Source organism: Spermophilus citellus (assembly GCF_964194105.1).
Source record: "Spermophilus citellus genome assembly, chromosome: 3".
Lineage (NCBI taxonomy): Eukaryota > Metazoa > Chordata > Mammalia > Rodentia > Sciuridae > Spermophilus > Spermophilus citellus.
Window position 1 is genome coordinate 219,123,845 of NC_138184.1, and position 22,219 is coordinate 219,146,063.

General features: G+C 38.7%; 1 protein-coding gene across 1 annotated transcript in view; it reads left to right on the plus strand.

Moving 5' to 3' along the window:
• MGAM2 (maltase-glucoamylase 2 (putative)) overlaps positions 1-22,219 on the plus strand; it is a gene marked incomplete at both ends in the record, with an annotated part of 94,204 nt that overhangs the window by 12,477 nt on the left and 59,508 nt on the right. The window contains 14 exons of the mRNA XM_081283327.1: positions 2,096-2,219; positions 2,327-2,436; positions 2,766-2,920; positions 3,745-3,916; positions 6,702-6,801; positions 7,549-7,661; positions 9,045-9,170; positions 10,119-10,250; positions 10,344-10,442; positions 12,117-12,233; positions 13,151-13,235; positions 15,881-15,998; positions 19,892-20,063; positions 20,606-20,722. Coding sequence (XP_081139453.1) covers positions 2,096-2,219; positions 2,327-2,436; positions 2,766-2,920; positions 3,745-3,916; positions 6,702-6,801; positions 7,549-7,661; positions 9,045-9,170; positions 10,119-10,250; positions 10,344-10,442; positions 12,117-12,233; positions 13,151-13,235; positions 15,881-15,998; positions 19,892-20,063; positions 20,606-20,722 — 1,740 coding nt within the window. The remainder of the gene's footprint in view (positions 1-2,095; positions 2,220-2,326; positions 2,437-2,765; positions 2,921-3,744; positions 3,917-6,701; positions 6,802-7,548; positions 7,662-9,044; positions 9,171-10,118; positions 10,251-10,343; positions 10,443-12,116; positions 12,234-13,150; positions 13,236-15,880; positions 15,999-19,891; positions 20,064-20,605; positions 20,723-22,219) is intronic.

Here is a 22,219-nt window from a genome sequence, read left to right on the forward strand (position 1 = left end):
TATTTTTAAATTAAAATTTCTGTTTATCTGTAGTTTATGTTTAGATTTTAAATTGATTTTTTGAATATTCATCTTGAAACCTGAAATCTTAAATTTGCTTATGAATTATCTTTATTGGTATGTCATATCTTTTTAATGATTTTTGAAATAGTACTGTTACCTGTGGATGATAACAATTTCAGTGTTTTTGCCAATGTATATTCCCTTTTCTTCCTTATCTCATAGCACAAAATTTTGTTTTTTCTTTTTCAAACTCTAATATGATTTGAGATAGTATCTAAAAGTCACCATTGTGGGTTTTAAAAAATGAAACTTCCACTAAAAAAATAAAGAAACTTCCAGAGGCTGTTATCTAAACATAAGAAATATCATTGTAGTAAAATACTAAATACAAAAGTGAGCTTTTCTGATTCCAGAAGTTGGCAATCCATCATTCACATAGCTTCAGGATCTATCAGAGACTCTCCCGAAGAAATGCTTGCATCAGAAAGAAGTTGGACTCTATATAATTCCAAGTCAATTTCCAATTGTTAAATTCTATTAGTCAATGATGTCTGATTGAAATATAACATGACCTCTACTTGGAAGACAGCTGGAGAATATTCTTTAGGAATATTTGGTGTTAAGGCAATAATAGAGAGACAAGGAGACTTTTGAGCTAACACAGTAGGGCAGGCTGAATTTATGACAGTCTCTTGATGCCGTGTCCATGGAAATTAAAGAGAGTGATATTCTTCCATCTCTCTCCCCAAATAAATGGGGAAGAAATATGGAGTTTGAAGGATTGGTAAATAATTGTCCCCATGGTTTGACCTTTGGTGTCTGGGACTGACAGAAGGATATTAGAGCAGATTACACACAAAACATTATCTGAGTGTTCATTGCTTTTTATGAGGTTTATAGACCTTGAAACAATTTATGGCAATGAAACTAACCTTTTGTACTTTACAGACTTCAGTTTCTGGGTGACTAAGGTGTTCCATTTGTCTCAGTCTTAGGGGAATCAGTTATCCAACCCTAAATTTTGTCTCCATTGATATCCTCAGCCATTTTTTTAACTGAAAAGAATGAGGCAAAAATACCAATGTTATGTATGGAGAATTAATAAGTACTTAAAATGATTGTATGGTTATAACATGATTGCTTTTTCATAATAGTGTGAAGTGTTGATTTAAATTATATTTGTATCATGGCCTTTCAGAGCAATTCAGATGTTGGCATTTAAAATATGTGTAGGTTTACCTTTTTCAAATGAATAGTGTTGTGACATACTCTTTTTTTTTTAAATAAAATAATCTAAACTGAATATATTCCTTTACTGAGAAAGATTCAGACATTGTATTTATGGACAGAATATAGCAGGGAAGTTCTTTTTTTAACTTTTTTTTCACTATTTTTTTATTATTAGTTGTTCAAAACATTACAAAGTTCTTGAAATATCATATTTAATACATTTGATACAAGCGGATTATGAACTCCCATTTTTACCCCATATACATATTGCAGATTCACATCGGTTACACAAATGTTTTCTGTCTCCAAGTCCTCTTCCTGGAGTAGGCTGATGGTTTAGTGTGCTAGCTTCCCTTGATCTTCCTGTACTCACTGTTCTTACTCAATGTTCTTGGTACAATATATTTGTGGGTTTTCCATCTATCATGCATTTCTGCTTTCTCTGCTTGGAGTACCACTCTGCTCTTCACCTGTCTAACTCCTTCTGGTGTTGTAGGACTGGATTTACCTTTGTACTATCCATAAGCCATTCCCACTCTACTCTCAGCCTACTGCTCAGCTCCTAAGCAAACCCTATTGGAACACTCAACTCATTGCTATTTTTAATTGTCTTGAGTTACCACTAGACTGTAGGTTTTCTGGAGGCACAAACTTTTAATCTTATTTATCTGGTAAGAGTTTCTTGTCTAGGAGAAATCAACATTGGATAACAGTATAAATGAATAAAGAATAAATAAGTGAATTAATGTAATTATGATGTATCTTACATTCTCTTTAGAATAAGAGATTTTATAAATGAATAGGCAAATATTACTCTCATTCTTTCATTTTTTATAATGCCAACTCTTTGTTATTTTTACAGGAAACTTGCAGATGGCAATATAAATGCTGCTGGAATTCTGCAGCAGAGACCAATGTCCCTAGGTGCTTCTTCCCCAGAAACTGGGGCTATGAAGTCATCAGGGCCCAAACAAATACAAGAACAGGTAAGCACTGTCCTGATGTGGCCCCAGGGAACAACTCTTTATGGTCCAGATAACTGCAAAACATAAAATCTAAAAGCCTCTTTCTTGCTCTTCATTTCCCACCCTAGGGTTTACTGCCCAGTTGAGAAAGTTGCCATCCCCGTCTCTGTTTGGAGAGGATGTCACCAATGCCCTCCTCACAGCTGAATTTCAGACAGCCAATCGTTTTCATTTTAAGGTTGGTTGGGGAGTTAACATTGAACACATTCCTGAAGAAAGCAGTGCTCCACCCTGGGTCCACTCCCTTCCTCATCACACACCATGCCAGGTGCAGAGACAGAAGGCACCTCCATTCCTCTCTGTAGGAATCTTTGCATGGGGTGTGAAGGCTAAATTTTATTTGACAGGGCATGTGTGATTGGGTGATTTCTTCTCACAAACCAGGAACCATAGAGTCAGGAGTTAGAGGCTATTCTCATGGAGAGCCGTTTGAGAGGCAATATCTTCTGTAGTTCTACAAGGAAGTAGTCTTACTTTGAACTGTCCTTTCTGTTTTTCTTCTGACAGATAACTGATTTCAATGCGATCCGCTATGAAGTCCCTTTTGAAAACATCAATTTACTTAATGACACTGCTGATAACTCCAGTTTGAGCTACCATGTAGAAGTCACTGATAATCCTTTTAGCATCAGAATAATGAGGAAGAGCAACAAAAGAGTCCTGTGAGCTTTTTTGATACTCTTTGTACATCTTTGAATATAGTGACCCAATATCAATTATTTTGACATAGTAAAATGACTATGGCCTAGAAATATGCTTGAACTTCAAAAATCTGCAGAATTACTTACTATAACTAATTAATAATGGAAATCTATCATGACCATAGAGCAAAGAATACTAAAATACAATGTATTAGTTTGCTGAGTTACATGATATATATATGGTTTACTTGTATTATGAAATAGGGAATTTTATTATTTTGGATCATTATTCATACTGGAACTTGAACTTCATTGTTTATCATTCCAAAGTATTATTTCCTGTGAATCTCATTATCAAGCAACTACCAACATGTTGAGGGTACATCACAGCTAAGCTGGAGAATATTTAAGAACCAATGTCAGTAAAACTTGTATTCAAATCCTTGCACTGGAAAACCAGTCAGCCATCTGACAGAAGGCAGAAAATCTCATCAGCATCAGTTTCCTTGTCCATAAAGAGGACCAAAATATCCACTTTTGCTAGGGGCAATGAGATAATATTTATAAAGTATCCAGAGTAGCGTCTGTCATGCAGCAGGTGCACAGAAATGTAAGGTCACATTTCTTCTCTTTGCCCAATCGTCCAACCTGAGCCCCTGGTGTCCCATCACTATGTTCTATTAGATTCAAAGAAATAGAAATGCCCTAGAAAGGTCTTCAAGGTAGCATGGGAGTTGATAACGCCTAAAGCAACTGATCTCTGAGGTATGTGGAAAGGAACAAATAGCTTCTTGGCAGAGAGAAGCGGGAGCTTCAGCGAGTCTCACTTTCCCTGTATGGCCTAGGTTGGACACAAGCATTGGGCCCCTCCAGTTTGCCCAGCAGTTCCTGCAGCTGTCTTTCCGACTTCCCAGCACCAATGTGTATGGGCTGGGGGAGCACGTGCATCAACAGTACCGCCACGACATGGCCTGGAAGACCTGGCCCATCTTCACCCGGGATGCCGCCCCCACCGCGGTGAGGTCCCCTTCTGCCTGGTCATTGCTCACAGTCAGGGATGTTCTCCTTCCTCCCCTAAAAATGGTCTACAGAGACATCTATATCTTATCTTGTTCAGTTTAGACGTGTTTGTGTTGAGGAATACCTGTTCGTGAGGTTATAAAGACACGATTAGAAATTAGTGCAATTAAAAATTTTACTTTTAATGGTAAATGCAATTTAATGATTGTATTAGAGCTCACCCTATATGGAAAAATACCTTTGCAACTTCCTAGCTTTAAAAATTTAATATCTAAAGAAGAACTTCAGTAGGGGCCATTCTTAGTAAGAACTTGTGAATAAAAAAAAAGTCTCTCTTGACAGCTTCTATGTTGCTAGTGAAGGTGTGTTCCAGAGACAGCAGTGTTGGCATCACCTTGCAGGTTGTTTGAAATGTAGAGCTTCAGGCCGTAAAGACCAGGAGACCTGTTGAATCTGAATCGGCATGTTAATAAGATCCCTGGAGAGTCACACCCATAGTGAAGTGGGAGAAGGGTCATTCTAGAATAGTGTTTCTCAAGTTACCTGGAGTGAAGGTTTACTTTCTTTTTCTTTTGTTGTTGTTAAACCAACAAGGGCAACACGTTTGTAAAAACATAATTTAAAGCATTTTTTGAAAATGGAATAAAAATTTCCAGAGATATAAAAATTATAAGCCTGAATTTTAAATTGAACAGACAAAAAATTATTCTTTTTAGGGGGCAGGGGGGCCAGGGATTAAATTTAGGGGCACTCAACCACTGAGCCACACCCCCAGCCCTATTTGTGTTGTATTTAGAGACAAGGTTTCGATGAGTTGCTTAGTGCCTTGCTTTGGCTTTGAATTCAAGATCCTCCTGTCTTAGCCTCCTGAGGTGCTGCGATTACAGGCATGTGATACTGGGCCTGGCCATAAAATTACTCTTAAATCTCTGTAAAAGACTTTCTAAACACTCATTTTTTTTTTTTTTTGTATTTATCTTGGTAAGGTGCCAGAGCTTGGACAATACTGAGAAGCAGTAGTGTATGGAGGTTGTGTTGAAGCCTCCCTTGTGCTGATGGTGGTTCTAAGGTCTGGGCAAGAGCTGCATGCAGGTGGAAGTTTGGCGTAGGGTGATTGGGCTGATGTTTTGCAGTTTATATTTGCAAGAGATGAACACATCAAGTAGCTCATTAACTTGCAGACCATCTGCCCATATGTGATGCAATGGAAGCAGTACTCTTACTGAACTGAACAGAGAGGAAAAATCAGTGGTTGACACTTGACACATCGACTCAAACGTTTGGTCAAATATACTCATACCCTGAGCATTGTGCCAAATTTGACTTTTTTTTTTTTTTTTGTACACGGGATTGAACCCAGGGGTGCTTAGCCACTGAGCCACATTCCCAGGACTTTTTATTTTGAGACAGGTTTGCGAAATTGCTTAGGGCCTTGCTGAATTGCTGAGCCTCAAGCTTGTGATCCTCCTGCTTTATCCTCCCGAGTCACTGAGATTACAGACATGCACCTCCGTGCCTGGATGAAACTCTTAAATTATTTAGTTACAGATTAAATGAAATGTGTGCTTTCCTACACACGACTCCCCCTCCTTCCCTCCCTCATGGCCTCCCTCTCTCCCTATTTCTCTCTCTCCTTTTCTTCCCTCCTCTGGCTTTCCCCCCTCCTTCCAGCCTTCCCTATCTCTCTTTTTCATTTTCTTTTTTCTTCTGTTTTTCCCCTTTTCTTTCTTCTCATCACTTTTTACTTGCTTCAAAATTTAAAAAAAAAATGTAATCTGTATTCTCTCCACATGTTGATGCTACCAGCCTTCATCGTCCTATTGATCCTCTCTATTTAGCAAATCATACTGGTTTTCTTTCTTTTTCTTTTTACCATTATTAGTACTATTGCCTCATACTAGGGGCTAAGATTTGTGACATTATCACACAAAGAATGTCTGTAAAACTTTATGCATATTATAATCTCAACATTATTCCTTTTATAGACAGTTATACATGTAAACATTATCTGTTTTTATATCAGCTCTCATCACCACCCTTTCTGTCAAGATTCAGTACCTCAGTCTCTTTTATTTTTTTTAATTGTTACTACCTCAGAATTACATATTATTTTAGAAATATTAAAAAAACAGTTGGGCATTAATAAAAAAGTCATAATTGCTCATAACACCATTTCATCCTGTTAAAATTTGGTATAGATCATAGCAGATTTTATATAAAAGAATCTTGATTGAGGTTTAATTTGTATTCCATAAAGTTTACCTATTCAAAGTACAAGTTAGTAATTTTTATCACATTTACTGAATTGTACAATCATCATGATCCAGTTTTAGAACATTTCCATCACCCCTACAGGATCCTTCATGTCCTTTTAGAGTCAAGCCCAGTTCCTATCCTGGCATCCACACTAGTCCCAGGCCATCCCTAACCTGCTGTCTACAGATTTGATTTTTTAAATTTTTCTAGACATTTCATATCAACAAAATCGTGCAATATGGTCCTTTGTGTCTATTTTACTAAGCATAGCATTTTTTGAGGAGTATTATTTTGTAGCCTGTGTCAGGGTTTCATCCTACCACTGTGAATGGTACAAATGGTACAGGCATACCATATTTTGTTTCTCCATTTGTTAGTTGATGATGCCATTCCAACAGCTTTTTGGTACAATACCACTCTGCATTAAGTATTGACCAAGCACATGTCCACATGGCTTCTGGTTTTAATGTAGGGCGAGTACTCATTTTGAACAACTATTACTTCTCTCTCCCTTTCCTGCTGACAGGGCATGATTAACCTGTATGGAGCACATACATTCTTCTTGTGCCTTGAAGACACCAGTGGTTCCTCTTTTGGAGTTTTTCTGATGAACAGTAATGCCATGGGTAGGAAGCATCTTTCTCTCTTCTATGGGTAGGAGTAAGTCTTAGGATGCTGCTTTTATAAAAAATGACTGTATGTTGAGATCACTGTTTGACAGAGACATGGTGATCTTAATGATACTTCCATTGAAACTGAAACTTGAAGGTATATTAATCTGCCTACAAATCCAGCTCATCATTAAAAGCCATTTTCATTGAAAACTGCTTCAGGGATTTCCTTTATGGAATGTTTCCTTTTAATATTCTGTGGATAACAGCAATCATTGATAGACACATTCCAAGAAAACTTGCAGATTTCAACATGTGCATGCTGTTTGTCTGCAGGCAACAGGTTTCATTTTAAGGGCGGTTTCTCATAGCTTGCCCCTAATTTACCCATAATCTTCCCCTCTAGGTTCTGGATTAGTGGTACATTAATAGGAATTTTGGTTATTTTTACATTTTTAATTATAGTCAAACTTTCCCAATAAGATTTTCAAAACATTTTCTTCAAGCAGAGCCACTCACACAACCCAGAAGTTTGTATTTTTATATGGCCAAATTAAAATAGAGTTTGTTTTTCCTTCTCTTAAACAAAACTTAATTCTTCCTTGCTATTTTAGTAACTTGATAGATTAATAAATTTCAACAATCCTCTAGTAAAATGAACATATATGATTTCTATTGAGATTTTTTTGGATGGCTCAGGTATTCATACCCCAGAGAAAAGTATATACTCAATTCTAATAACTCTCACTTTAATTCTCTCAGAGGTCGCTCTTCAGCCTGCCCCAGCAGTCACTTACCGCACCATTGGGGGCATTCTTGACTTCTACGTGTTCCTGGGAAACACTCCAGAGCAAGTGGTTCAGGAATACCTGGAGGTATGACTTGGCATTTAGAGTTGTTGTTTGTTGCTATTGCCTCATATGCTGGTTTAGATCATCAAGAGGAAAATAAGGGTTATTAGTAGACGGGATGGATTGTAAACACTGGGGTTGCAGTCTTTTATTGCTTATTTTCTTATTTTGATCACACTTATTGGATGTTTTCTGCATGCTAAAAAGGCACTATGCTAGGCTTGGCAAAAATAAGTCAGCATCCTGCACTCAAGGCACTCATCATCTATCCAGGTTGAGCCATCAATCACTCCAGAGACCAAAGGATACAAGTCAGTGAAGTGCATCCATTCCACAGATAAAAATTCAGTGGAAAGTCATATGTAAAAGAAACTCTGCTTGCTATTCATATTTGATTCACATTATAGGATAGGAAGGAACTGTAGATACTTTACATATGGAAAACCTCAGACATGGAAAGATAAAGTGATTTGCTCCGGATGGCTCGTAAAGGCACGAAAATATGGTTCCAAGATGCCAATGAATTTATAATCAAATATGAGAATATGATACATACAGCCTGAAATAATTATAATAAGGAGAACCTTACAATATATTCTGTGAATAAGGTGCAACTGTACAGGAATTCAAAGGTATGACAGAAAGCCCACCTATGTTAGAAGGAAGGGACTTTCAGGTAATAGTGTGGGACAGGTTAATAATTTTCAGGTTCCACATTCAATAGAAGTATTGTTGAGTTCAGCATGCTTCTGCTAGACAGTGATCTCAACATAGAAGTCTTTTCTATAACAGCAACTTCCTAAGACCTACTCTTTCCCATGGAAGAGAGAAAGATGCTTCCTATCCATGGCATTACTAATCTCAATGTTGGCTGGAACAACTTGGAAAGGCGGATTTTAATCATATTTCAGTATTTCTTCATCCATCTGCTCCTCATCTCATCAATCCTTATTTTTTTACCTTAGCATACACTACTATCTGACATCACATCTGACACATTTATCTCCTGTGAACTCTGTGAGGGCAGAAACTAGGCTTGCTTTGTGACATTATAGTCTCAGTGCTCACACTAGCCCCTACCACATTATAAACTCTGATGAAATATTTATGGATTGAAGGACTACTAACTGCTTTCCCCCAAAGATGACACCATTAGGCAAACATTTTCTGAAAATCCTATCATTTTTTGAATTTGCCATAGTTGGGAATACATTTAGATGCTTAAGTGAAAAAAGATATGAGCTGTGGAATTTTTCAGATTAGCCTTAGGAGATTACTCTTGGCTCTGACATTTTAGGATCTGAGGACTTTAGAGAAAATGAAATGGAGCTAATGTATCTGTTGTTGAACTTGGCACTACCAAATGTTTATTGTGAGGCTTAGACACTGCTTTACTTCTCTTTCCAGCTTGTTGGACGACCATTCTTGCCTTCCTACTGGAATCTTGGGTTCCAGTTAAGTCGCAGGGATTATGGTGGCATCAATGGGTTGGAAGAGGTTGTAAACCGAACTCGTAAAGCTGGGATCCCGTATGTAAGTTGGCACATCTCTTATCATGTATTTGACCCCATCTTTAATTTTTTGCATGAAATTCAGCCTATTAGGAAATGATATAAAAAATGGTTGATAGAGAGGCAGACCCACTGTCAGAAATTTGCATGCTGCATCATCAATCATCACGGTTGATTATAACATTCCTAATATATTCATTAACAAACATTTCAAGAGCACCTGTGACATGTCAAGTATTCAAGCTCATGGGTTACAGAGCTGAACAAAATGCAGTTCCTACTTTCAACTCCTTCCAATGCCTTATGGCATGCCTCTATCAGGATGAGAAAATAAAGCTGGAACCTAAAAGCAGCTGCCTCTTTCTGGAAGGACATATTCACTTCTAGGAGTTAGCCAAAACCTGGAAGATCCAGGATTATTAAGAAATATGGCTTTGTTACCATCTAGGGATACTGGATTCATTGTCTCTGTTCAGCAGGGAATTGAAAGACAGAACACAGAGGTAGTAAGAAAGAAGTAGGTTTATTGCAAAAATGACAGGAATCAAGTGGGGGAGTTTTGGACTGTTCTTTTATGGTCTCTGGAATTTCCTCCTTCCCTATCTCCTTTCCTGTCCATTCTCTCCTCACTATTATTGACTAGTGCCCCCTCTGTCTACACATCTGTTTTAATTTTTCCATTGGATCCCCTGCTTAAGAGCATGAGTGCAGAAGTGTCTGATTGGGTCCCCCAACTTGGGTCCATGAGTACTTTTGTCAAGTTAGGAAGCTGATGTCATCAGAAGACCTTCTCATGCTCCTTTGTTCTGGCCCTGCCCCTGACCTCTGCACTCCCCATCTTTGCCTGGCTGCCTAAGCCCTTCTGTATCTCCCTCAGCTTTGGTTCCCATGATTGGAAAATAGAGCTGATTTCCTTCCCATCAGCTTGGTGGTATTTCCTAAGTTCTAATTGGCCAGTGTTACCTTTCAGGATGTCCAGTACTCTGATATAGACTACATGGATGGAAAGAAGGATTTCACTATTGATGAAAAGGCTTACCCTGATCTCTCAGGTTTTGCCAAGAAGTTACATGACAATGGCCAAAAATATATAATTATTATGGTATGTCAAACACTTACCCTATTGCCTAGTATTTTCTTTCAAAATGCAAAGGAAATTTATAAAAATAATATTTATATCTTATTTCTTTATTAGAATCCTGGTATCCTGAAAGATCCTAACTACAATACATATAAAGATGGAAGACTAAAGAGAGTATGGATCTTGGAGAACAATGACTTTGCTGTTGGGGAGGTAATTTCTAATGAAAGAGTAAATTATAGTTAGTTTTGGGGAACTGGTATTTTTGGTAATGGGTAAAAATCCAGCTACACTATTGCTTATTTTTTTAATGGCTTTAAAGGTTTCCTTCATCACTATTTTTAAACCAATACATGTACTAATAAAATGATTAAAATTCTGAAAGACATAAAATGCTAGCTGATCCATGAATATCACTGATAATTAAGAAGCAATGTATCAAAACAATTCAGTTACTTGAAGTCTTCCTGCCTCCAATTTCTACCTCTTTCCCAAAATAATAAATTTAACTACAACAATAGATCATTGTGCTTACAGGTTAATGTGGAACCTATCTCAGGTAGTATATTAATTTGTACCAAGCTTCTAGATAAAGCCCAGGCTTTATTCTAAGGTAGTAGTTGCAGGAATTGAAATAGAATGACTCCTCAGGAGCCTATTTTAAAGACAGCTGACTTTCTGAGAGAATGTACTTTAAGTCAAATCATGATGTGACTTTTATCCAGTTATGTGGTTGTCAACCCCAGGTGATTGGATTATCTGAGAGTTATTAAAGTTAGAACTCTCGAAAGTTCACGTGAAGGCAGTTCCTGCTTTTTCTGAGTAGATGACTTTGCAAAATTGTCTTCTCAAGAGTTATTGATGGCCCCTTCTTACTCTGCTCACTAGATTCTTTTCATTGACTGGTAATTTACATGAATGGGCTGAGGCAGTGGAGGTAGAAGTGGGTAGAGGTGGCTGCCCATGCTCTTGTTTAGAATGGAGCTCGCTTGGCCTGATCTCCAAGGCTTCTGTTGGTTGTTGCTCTGCCAAACCACTTGCTTCCCGGAATCCAAAATTATCTGAAATTATTACTTGGTTTCCATCACCTGCAACAAAAGTCCAAGAGCTCAATCCACTGAAAGTGGGGATTTCCATTGCCTACCTTGTGTTTGAAGGATTCTTTACACACACACACACACACACACACACACACACACACACATATATATATTCATTATGCTGCGTGAGTTTAAATTGTTCCTAATTGCCAACAAATAAATGTAGTGGAAAAATCAGCAAGAATGTTGCAAAAACGTTTGGAACCTATTAAATTAGAATGTTCAGTAATTTGGCTATGGTTATATCTTTTTGCCTTCCATGGAAGACACTTAAAGCTGCTGTCAAATAGATGTAACTAAAACAGAGATAGGATTAGGAATATTTGGCAGGAATAAGAGGCATAAACTTTACTCAACTGTTTATAAAATATTGTTTCTATGCAAAAATTAGAATATTATTTATAACAAAATTATACAAAGGGTTTAATATAACCTTTAATTAATAATACATTAAACATATTCAATTATTCTCTTTAAAAATATCCTACAGTACTTTTATTGGTTTATCTCCCAGTTGGCTTGACATAATGAAATTTTACTTTTTTTTTTTTTTTTTACAAAAAAGGCATATGATGGATTTTCATTTAATTGGTCATTTTTTCCTTTCCTTTTTTCTTCCTCTGGCAACTTGTATGCATTTTTCGGTTTAATAGGCATTGGGAGAAATAACAAATTTTAATTCTAAAAGTAAGGCAATGTGGGTTTTCTAGTAAAATAAATAGTAGCCAATAAGCAATGAATCACTGAACAGCACATAAATTGTCCATTCTCCCTCTTTGATCTCTAGGGATACCCTGGTCCAACTGTCTTTCCTGACTTCAGCAATCCAGTGTGTACCCAGTGGTGGACGCAACAGGTCACTGAATTTCACAACAGTAGTCTGAACTTTGATGGAGTGTGGATTGTAAGTTATTATTTTAGACCCAAATTTCCTTTGGAAAGTGACATACCAAATTTTCATATGAATTTCTTTCCTCATCTATAATAAAATAGTTTGCATGACATACTGGTGTTCATAATTCTTTTACTTGATGATGACCACATATATATTGAATCAGACTCCTCAGAACTCCGTGTTCTTATTCTGAATTAGCCACTATCTGGTTACTTCATTTGGGTAAAAACGGTGTTTTCTCATGGCTTTGTTGTTTTCCTCCATTTACTGTCTTTTCAGCTTAAAAAAGACTGTTTTATTAAAGGTTGTGATTTCTAAGAATTGTAGCACTGGCCCATAAAAATTTAATCACTAGAAAATAATATAATGAGGTCCTGAGTTTTTATTAAAGGACAGTGGGGAAATTTATTTGAAACTTGAAAACATCTGATATGATAGTGATATTAGACATTGCTTATTTTTAATTCATTTTAAAGAAATAGATTTGAGCTCAATTATATTCTCTCATTATTCCTTGCACAGTGGAATAAAAAAAAACAGGGAAAATTATAGCACAGAAGTGTTAGCCTATTTTTATTCTTTAAGCATAGTAAAACATAACATCAATAGTGAAATCTTCACAATTTATAAGGCTAGGGACAGCCTTTGAAATGACATTTCTTAATCAATAGTTTGAAATAAACTAATACAAAGCTAAATCCAGCCAATGTCATTAGAACTGGACTGTGCTGAGAGAGGACCTAATCCAATGACTTAATTTTACAAAAGATAAAACAGAGGCCAAGAAAAGTTGGGGAGATTATTCAAAATCCAAGAACTAGATCATAGAGAACCCCCAGATATCCTGGTTTCTCATTCTGCATCTCCTCATAGCTAATTATAAATCAATAACATTGCCCATTTTTGTGTGTTTTGTGTCTTTGAAGGAAATGGATGAAGTAACTAGCTTTCTCCAAGATTCTGGTCATACGTGTGAATCAAACAGCTTGAACTTCCCACCTTTTACTCCTGGTGAGTGTGTGCCTGTTTGCTAAAGCTGCAGACATGAGATGTGTTTAAAATAGCCTCATTAACACTCCGTGTGGTCATGGAAATTCCCTCTGGTCCAGTGGATCCCCAGACTTCCCAACCACTCTTCCACTTGTGTCTTGGTGGCATTGCTTTGTCTCCAGTTACCTTTTCACTGCCACAAACCAAGGGTAATAGGTGGTGAAAAGTGTTGTCTGAGCCTGGTCTCTCCCCTGGCCATCCTTCCACCCCGGAGTTCCAGATTCTTTCATCCGTTAGCTGGTACCATTTCAGGCTTTGTGAGAGGTTTAGAACTCTCCAAGCACAAACTGCCTTACACTGAAGTAAAGCTGTAATTTTGTTAACATCCCCCCCTTTCTTTTTTTCCTTCCCTCCTCCCTTACTCTCTTTATCTCTTTCTCCCTTCCTTTTTCCATCCTCCCCACACCATTAGCAATAGCTTAAGACATCAGTGGTTCCCTAAAGGTTCTAGTTATAGGACTCATTTCCTTCAACACACTCTTCTGTCATGATATTCTTTTGAAAGAATGTGTGTGTGCATGCACATACCTGAAAACAAAGAAATCCCATTATCTCCATGCATTAATCAATAAATTTTGTTCTTCACTGACATTGTACTCTAGTGAGGATGGCTGGTTTGATCCAATCCGTGATTCAGAGATCTAGTTTCCTCCATTGTCTGTTTTTCTTATCTCAGAGGCTTTTGTTTCCAGGTTCCAGGGCAAAGAGGAGAAAGGGTGGAGGGAATATTATGGGTGGGCCTGGAAATGGGGTCTACCCTATTTACCCAAATTCCTTTTCTAGAATCTGCTCCCAGCCTCAGCTTAACTCCAAGGGGAGGTATAATCTTCAAGTACAATCTCCTCATATTCCTGGAAGAAAACATGGGCTGGGTGGACATCTGGACAGCCTCTGCCAATTTATCTTGCTTTGACTACCCTACATCCATGCCTGCTGTTATGGTTTGGATCTAAAATGACCCTCAAAGATCACAGGTTGAGTGCAGAGTCCTCAGTGCAACAAGTTTCAGAGGTGGAACTTCTAGGTCATTGATCCACCAAATGGATCAATCCATCCATAACTTCGTGAACTAGTGGGAAGTGGGACCTAGTTGGAAGAAGTAGGTCCCTGGAGGGGCTTATCTTTTCCCCAGCCCCCTTGCCCTCTTCACTTCCTGGCCGCCATGAGCTGACAAGCTTGCCCTCACCATACTCTACTACCATGATATTATGCCTCACCTCAGGCCCAAAGGAGTGGGACCCCTGACCATGGATGTAAACCTATGACACCAGGGGCCAAGGAAAATCTTTCCTCCTCTGAGTTGTTCTCATCAGATATTTTGGTCACAGTGGTGGACCCCCTGAGCTACTAACAAAAGTGAGCTCAAGGTTGATAGGCTGATCTCCTTCTTGGTTCCCTTTGATCACTGAAGGAGTAAAGAATTTTGAGGTGAGGAGAGTCTTGATGTCAAACCATTTAACCAACTGTAAAATCTATTCTTTGCTTCCCTAAATTATTCTTTACTCTTTTCTGCTTGGTCTGTATTGCCCCCCCACACACACACACACCTTTTTTTCCCACTCTGGATCAGCTTCTTAATTTTTTCCCCTCAACCTCTTAATCTTCTTGGCCATAGATATTGTTTTTTCCTTACTTAAAACCTCAAAGTATCGCCTTCTGTTTGCTCTGGCAAGCACCCCACTCCCTACCCCTTGGCATTTTGTCTACTCACAATATGATCAGTCATGTTCCTTTTCATGGTTATGCAGCACATATTGGCATGATAAAGATACAGATGCAACAATGTTTCAGCCTGAAAAAATTCTAGTCTCCTTTTTTTTTATTACTATAGTGGTTGTTTATCTCATTTTACAATCCAAGCTGGGCAAGAAATATGAATTTTTAAAATATTTTATAACCCAATTTAATATCTGACTCAAAATCTTGTGTTAGGTTGGTGGGAAAATCTTAACCTCAGTCATTCCTTGTTCCATCACTTTCTGAAGTTGTACCTCATACTAAGGCCCTCTATGTGATGAAGACTTCATGAAGGAAGATAAACATAGTCCTAGGTATGGGTCCATAAGGAGAAGAAAGGGAAGATAGAGATTGCAGGCCATGACACAGTAAAGGCTGACCATTATAGGCTTGGGAAAGGGAAAATACAGTAACAATGGAGATTCTCAGAGCCAGGATTTGGCTTTTAGTCATGAAACCACCCAAGTGCCATATCTAGCTTTTTGTTTTTAAAATGTGACTGGGGCACTCATACCAGTATATTTACACTCAACTCTCCTTGACTAAGTCTCTGCAGATAAACAGTGTGTGCTATATGTTTAATCTCAGATCAACTGCATATTGCTCTGAGCAGGGTTTCCAGCTACCTCCACTCAACACCATCCTTTATGAGCTCAAGGGAACGCAAATTATTTTTAATGACCTCTGGATGGTCAGTGTAGGCTCCCATTAGAAAGTGGTATTTAGGATAGAATTTAAGATCTGCACAGGACTTTGTCAGGTGGAAATTGGTGGGGAATTTACAGCAACCAGGAAGAAAAACATTGGGTGACTATTTTGTTAAAGTCGATTGATGGAGACTTGCCTTACTAATGGGTGTTTCCCCCCAGGCATTCTAGACCACTTACTGTTTGCAAGAACTCTCTGCATGGACACAGAGTTTTACTGGGGCCTTCACTATGACGTCCACAGCTTGTATGGCCATTCCATGGCAAGAGCTACACACTCGTAAGAACTCGATTTTCTCCCTCATTCCAGATTTGGGGAAGTGGGAGGTGGAGGATTTCTCTTGTGTTCCATAAGTATATTGTTCAAATATTGTTTTGAATATAAGCATATAGAAACTGGTCTAGCTGGGTACTTAAGAAGTTCTCTCCTACAAACCTTTGGTTTCTGTATCGGATTAATCTGGATTGCCTTATGGATCAGGGATTGATTTTAGCTAATAAAAATACAGGGTAACAAGATTTTACAGAGCATACTAAAATATTGTTTATGTGAAGTTCAGACTTATCTGAACTTATCTGAACAGACACACACACATAATGTCCACACCACCACAACCACTACCATCACCACCACCACATCAGCACCATCAGCACCACCCATTAGGAAAGTCTGTTAAGGAGACAGGTGTGTTCTGTAAAGCATTCCATCCTTCACTCACTTTGCCACATGAATTTTATTAAGGATAACTTTGCAAACTGATAAATAGCCACTTTTACTCCACCCAATTTCTCCTTTGAAGATGATGAAATATAATCATTATACCCAAGACAGCAAGAAATTTGGGGTTCAACTTAAGAAAACTTTAATTTTAGATTTTCAGCAGAGATGGGGAAACCAAAATGCTGGAAGGGCTATTGGAGATCTTCCAGTGGCTTAGGGAAGAGCTAAAGTCTCAGTCTTCCTCTTGTTGTCTCCTGGTCTGGTATTTGTGGGGACAAAGGGGAGGGGACTTTGATGTGCTCATGGGACATGTCTCAGCCTTTATTTGCCTCACTCAACTTTTCTGTGTCTGTGACACTTGAAGTCACAACTTCTCCTTTGAACCTGTTGTGTTAGTTCTTGAGACAGGACTGTAGCTGGCATCTCTCCCTTTGCTGCTATTCCTTCTCACATCCATGTCTGCATTTATCTGGATATTTTCTGTCTACTCTTTCAGGAATGAGTCTTAGAGATCAATCCTCAGGCTTCTCTTTCCATTCTCTGCTAGCACAGGGAATTTATTCCTTTCAATGATTTTTGCTGTACTTTACAATCTATAGTTCTGTATGAGATTCCTCCTTGATTTTCAGACACAAATATCCAAAACTACCTTCTGACCTTCTCTACTTGTATGTCTTATAGTACTTCTCACACCATTCACCTGGCTTTCTTCCATACTGGCTAATCATTTTTGAAACTCTTGAATTCCCTATCTTGATTGGTAGCAGTACCATCCTTATCTCCCAGACTCTCAAGTGAGAAACTTGGCATCATCCTTTTTCTAATGCCCTCATAAGAAATCAAATCAGCTCTTGATCTTTCTATTCTACTTTTGAAACACTACCATAACCATGTCCCATTTTATCCCACAGCCACTTCTTAACTGAGGTCATCATCATCTCTCATGTAGATCATTCCACTTGACCTATGACCCTTCTCCTTGACTTAATCCTTATCTCTAGTAAATTATCCTCTGCCCTCTCTAGAGTGTGATCCAAGGACCAGCAATGTCAGCATCAACGGGGATGTACTGAAAGTGCCACATCTCAGACCTCTATCTAGAACTTGGGAATCAAAATCTTCATTTTAACTATGGGTGTATCGAATATGTATTCAAGTTTTGAAAGTATTATTCTACACTGCTGTCAAAGTCATCTTTCTGAGAGGCTGAGTTTTCTCATTTCTTTGTCAATGTAAAATTGCTGACTTTTGTTTGATAAAATCCAATCCCTTAGTACAACCTGTAAGGTCCATCATAGTCTAATTATTTTTTTTTTTGATTCTTTGCACTCATACTTTATGCTATGGAATATATTGATGCTTGTTTTTCCCAACTCTGAATGCTACTCATTTTTCCATGTGGTGCTTGCCCGGCACAAGATGGCCTTCCTTGTGCTGTCCATTTTGTGAACACATATGTATCTATAATATCTCACCTCAGATATACAATCTGGAAAACTTCCTAACATTTCTATGAAAACGCTGTTTCTCCTCTTTTGTACTACATTGTCACATATTGCAATATGGTTAATATGCAACAATATTATATCATAATTTTTAGATGGTCATTTCTTTTTTCCTGCTGAATAAATTCCTTGAGGGCAACCAACCTCTGTATCTTTAGTTTTGTGAATAGTATGAGCTTTGAGGATATTTTGGTGGAACAGATATGAGAAAAGGAAGAGCAGGGAGCACACACAGGGGACCTGATGAATTAGAGGTGAGACTGAGTCTGCCGTTTCCTAATGCTATGCTATCTTCAGGACTTTGCAGTACCCTGGATTGTCCAGGGGAGAGAGTTCTTGACCAGTAAATGCACAAATTTGATTCTCAGTGAAAACAAAGTTCCAAAAAGAAGGATACCTATTTCTGATTTTGTTATGTTCTCTTTCTTACTTTTTTCTTTCTCATACCACCTCTCTTGAAACATAAACTAGTGAGTAAAACTCAATTTTCTCATCTCTAAAATGAAAGATTTGAATCGATATTCCCAATAGTCCCTCCCTGTTCTGATATATTCCAACTCTTAGATGCTTCTGTTTAAGAATGGGAGGTGGGAAGGCAAGTGACTAAATGGTCAGAAAGAGTCAGGAAAGCTTCAAATTGCTTTATTGACCATGTCTTCATGTGATAAAGGTGCTATAAAATCTTGAATGTGTGGATTAATATATTTGAATAATTATGACTAATAGTTAAAATGTAACTGTGACTGATAAAGTAGAGGGGACTTTTCTAATTTCCCTGGGTTGGGCAGGATCACCTATATTCCCTGAGAACAGTGCAGATACATGGGACTTGGCCTTTGGACATGAGACAGAGTTACATTTAAAAAGAGGCAAGATTTTTATTCAATGAGATCTGTACATCAGGAGAAGAGAAGTCATAGGTCTGATGTAGATTTCATGCAAACTTAACTGGAAGGATAGTTTGGGGACAGTGGTTACTGGGCTACCAGGGAGTGAAATTCACATTCCTCTAGGCTAAAATATCAGATCTTCCCAGAGATATGACCTGACTGTAAAAGGCCATACCTGGAGGAGGGGAAAGAGAAACTTAAGGATCTCGAAGAGGCTTTTTCTTGGCCGGGAAGAACCTGACTGCTATCTAATCTGGGTTACCATAATGGCCTGCCTCTCACCATAACCTGAGCCACGTCCATCTCTGTTTCAGTTTCAATCTGAGTGGGTTGAATGTGTTTCTTCCATGATCAATAATTGCAGAGTGCAATAAACCTCCAGCCAGGGGTAAAAAGGGTGAAGTGTCTGCAAGTCTATGCCAAGAGGAAGTGAAGACAGAGTTCCAACCTGAACTGTCATTGTACTACGCAAGATTGTGCGTGGGCAGCAAGGCATGGAATCCAGGGATGTTAGAAAACCTGTCTGGAGAGAGAGGACGGGTCCAACAACCCAACACACAGTTACAATATGTTGTCAATCAAGGGGTTTGGACCAAAGCCCGACCCAACAAGATGGAGAAAGCATAGTCAGGAGGACAGGAGCCTGGAGAAATTCTTTTGGGGTTACAAGAGAGTGGTTTTCACAGTCTCATATGAGATGTAAAATCTTTCTCAGAAGTGGGAAAGGAGCTGGGTCCAGTGGTGCACACCTCTAATCCCAGTGGCTTGGGAGCCCGAGGCAGGAGGATCATGAGCAACTCAGTGAGATCCTGTCTCTAAATAAGAAATAGGGTTGGGGGTGCAGCTCAGTGGTCGAGTGCTCTGAGTTCAATCGCCAGTACAAAAAAAGAAGTGGGACAGGAGCCCTTAAAAAGGCTGGTTTGTTTACACGCCTGGTTTTTGATATCCTGAGGTTTTATTTCAGTTTGGTTGGAAAGACTGTTGCTTCCCACCAGGCAAGGTGGGTTCTAAATGCCCACAACTCACCTCACACTCAACTGAATGCATTCTTTTTCAGGGCCATGGAGACTATCTTCTCCAATAAGAGGAGCTTCATCTTATCCCGTTCTACTTTTGCGGGATCTGGTAAATTTGCTGCTCATTGGCTGGGGGACAATGCGGCTACATGGGATGATCTCCGATGGTCCATCCCTGGTATCCTTGAGTTCAACCTGTTTGGCATCCCCATGGTGAGCCTCATTCCTAGCCAAGGAACTTCAACCCTTTGTCTTTGGACACTCCTTCCATTATCAGTCTTTGAGGATCTTTGAAAAACTAAGGAGCACATGTCTCTTGAGATATGTGTTGGAAAAAATAAATTTCTATGGGTGGTGTAAGCTGTCTTCTGAAGATAGGACGTTAAAATTAATCATTGTGTTGTCACCCATGGAGTCTCTGGAGATGGGAAAGAGATACCACGAGTGAACTGCATTAGTATCACAGAAAAAATCCCACCAGGAGAGCATCAGTGAATAGGGAAGAATGAAACTGGGAACTGAATGTTGAGGAAGAGTCCTCTGTATACGGACCATGATCAATGTCACCAGTCAGTCTGCTCAGTCTATCCTGTAATACACACTTTGTTTCTCTCATTTGTCTGTGGTCTTGCCCTGGGACTATGGAATCTCTAATGCCAATGTGATATTTCCTTTTTCTTTATCATAGAAGCACACAGTCAGTGCTTTTACCTCTCTCAGTGATTAACATTTTGGTCTGTGTGCTGATTCTCCAGGTAGGTGCCAACATCTGTGGTTATAAAGAAAACGTCACAGAGGAGCTCTGCAGAAGGTGGATGCAACTTGGAGCATTTTATCCACTATCAAGGAATCACAATGGGCCTGGGTTCAGGGTAAGGTCTCCGAGAAGTGGCGGAGAAGTGATTGTCTTATTTGTTTGTTTTCAAAGAGGGGTTGAGGGAGAGTCTATAGTTAACCCTCACTACAGAAAAAGGATAGGTAAATCTTACAAGATACACCTGAAACACAGGGTATCAGGGTAAGAGTGGGTGGGAAGGGGCATGCATATATATTAAATGATTTTATTGTGGGAAACTCACCCACAAAAGTGAGAAAATTGGTTAAAGCTTCTATAGTACTTCTGTCACCTTTGTTGTCCCCTTACAGGAGCTGAGACAATTGGAGTTCATTAGAATCTTACTTTGTTTAATAAAATGGAAACCACTCATAGATATGGTAGAGCAAAGGAGAAGGATTTAGGGACAGGCAGACCAGTGACCTGAAATACTTTTTCACTTTGTATGTTTTTATGAATAGTTTGGAAGACCACCTCTCTACTACTTCCCATGATTCATGCAAACTTTATCCTTTTCCATCTTTTAAGTGTGGGTGATTCTTGGGTTTAACCCAGGAATGCTTTACCACTGAGCTGTATCCCCAGCCCTTTTTAGTTTTTATTCTTTTCTTTTTAATTTTTTTAGTTGTATATGGACACAATACCTTTATTTTATCTATTTATTTTATGTGGTGCTGAGGATCGAACCCAGTGCCTCATACTTGTGAGATAAGTGATCTGCCACTGAGCCCCAACCCCAGCCCTAGTTTTTATTCTTGAGACAGGGTCTTGATAAGTTACCAAGGCTAGAAATGGACTTGCCATCTTCCTTCAGCCTCATGAGTGGGATTACAAAATGATATTATTGATGGGCAAGTATATAGAAGTGGCTTCAGAGTCCCTCTTAAGGAGATGTTTATAATCACAGCAGAAATAAGCAAGGTTGGTTGTCCTTTGTTGTAATGAAATAATCTGCAGCTGAAATATTTCAAGTTGAGTGGGTTCACATTTAGTAGTCTCATTACAGTCATGTCCTCGCAATCATTTTATCTCCGACTCCTGACTTTGTACAGTGACGGTCTCTAACCTGGAGGAACTAACCATTGTTTTAGTCGACTTTTTCATCACTGTGACCAAAAGACCTGACAAGAACAATTAGAGGAGGAAAAACTCATTTGGGGCTCATAGTTTCAGAGGTTTCAGTCCATAAACAGCCGACTCCATTGCTCTAGGCTGAAGGTGAAGCTTCATGGAGGAAAGGTGTGGAAGAGCAGAGCAGCTCAGGACATGGCAACAAGGAAACAGGGAGCACTCCCCTCAAAAAAAGCATTGTCTGACATGTGAGCTTTCCGGGGAAACCTCATATCTAAACTCTAACAACTGTCAACCCTTCAACACATTTTATCCCTGGGCTTTCCTAGCCGCTTGTGGTCTAGAGAGAGAGATGAATTATTTCTGACTGTTCAAGAAGGTGGCTGGGAGCACAGAAGGCATATGCTCTTCACAAAGAAATGGACTGAAATGACTTAGATAAGAACACTCAGCTCACCAAGGT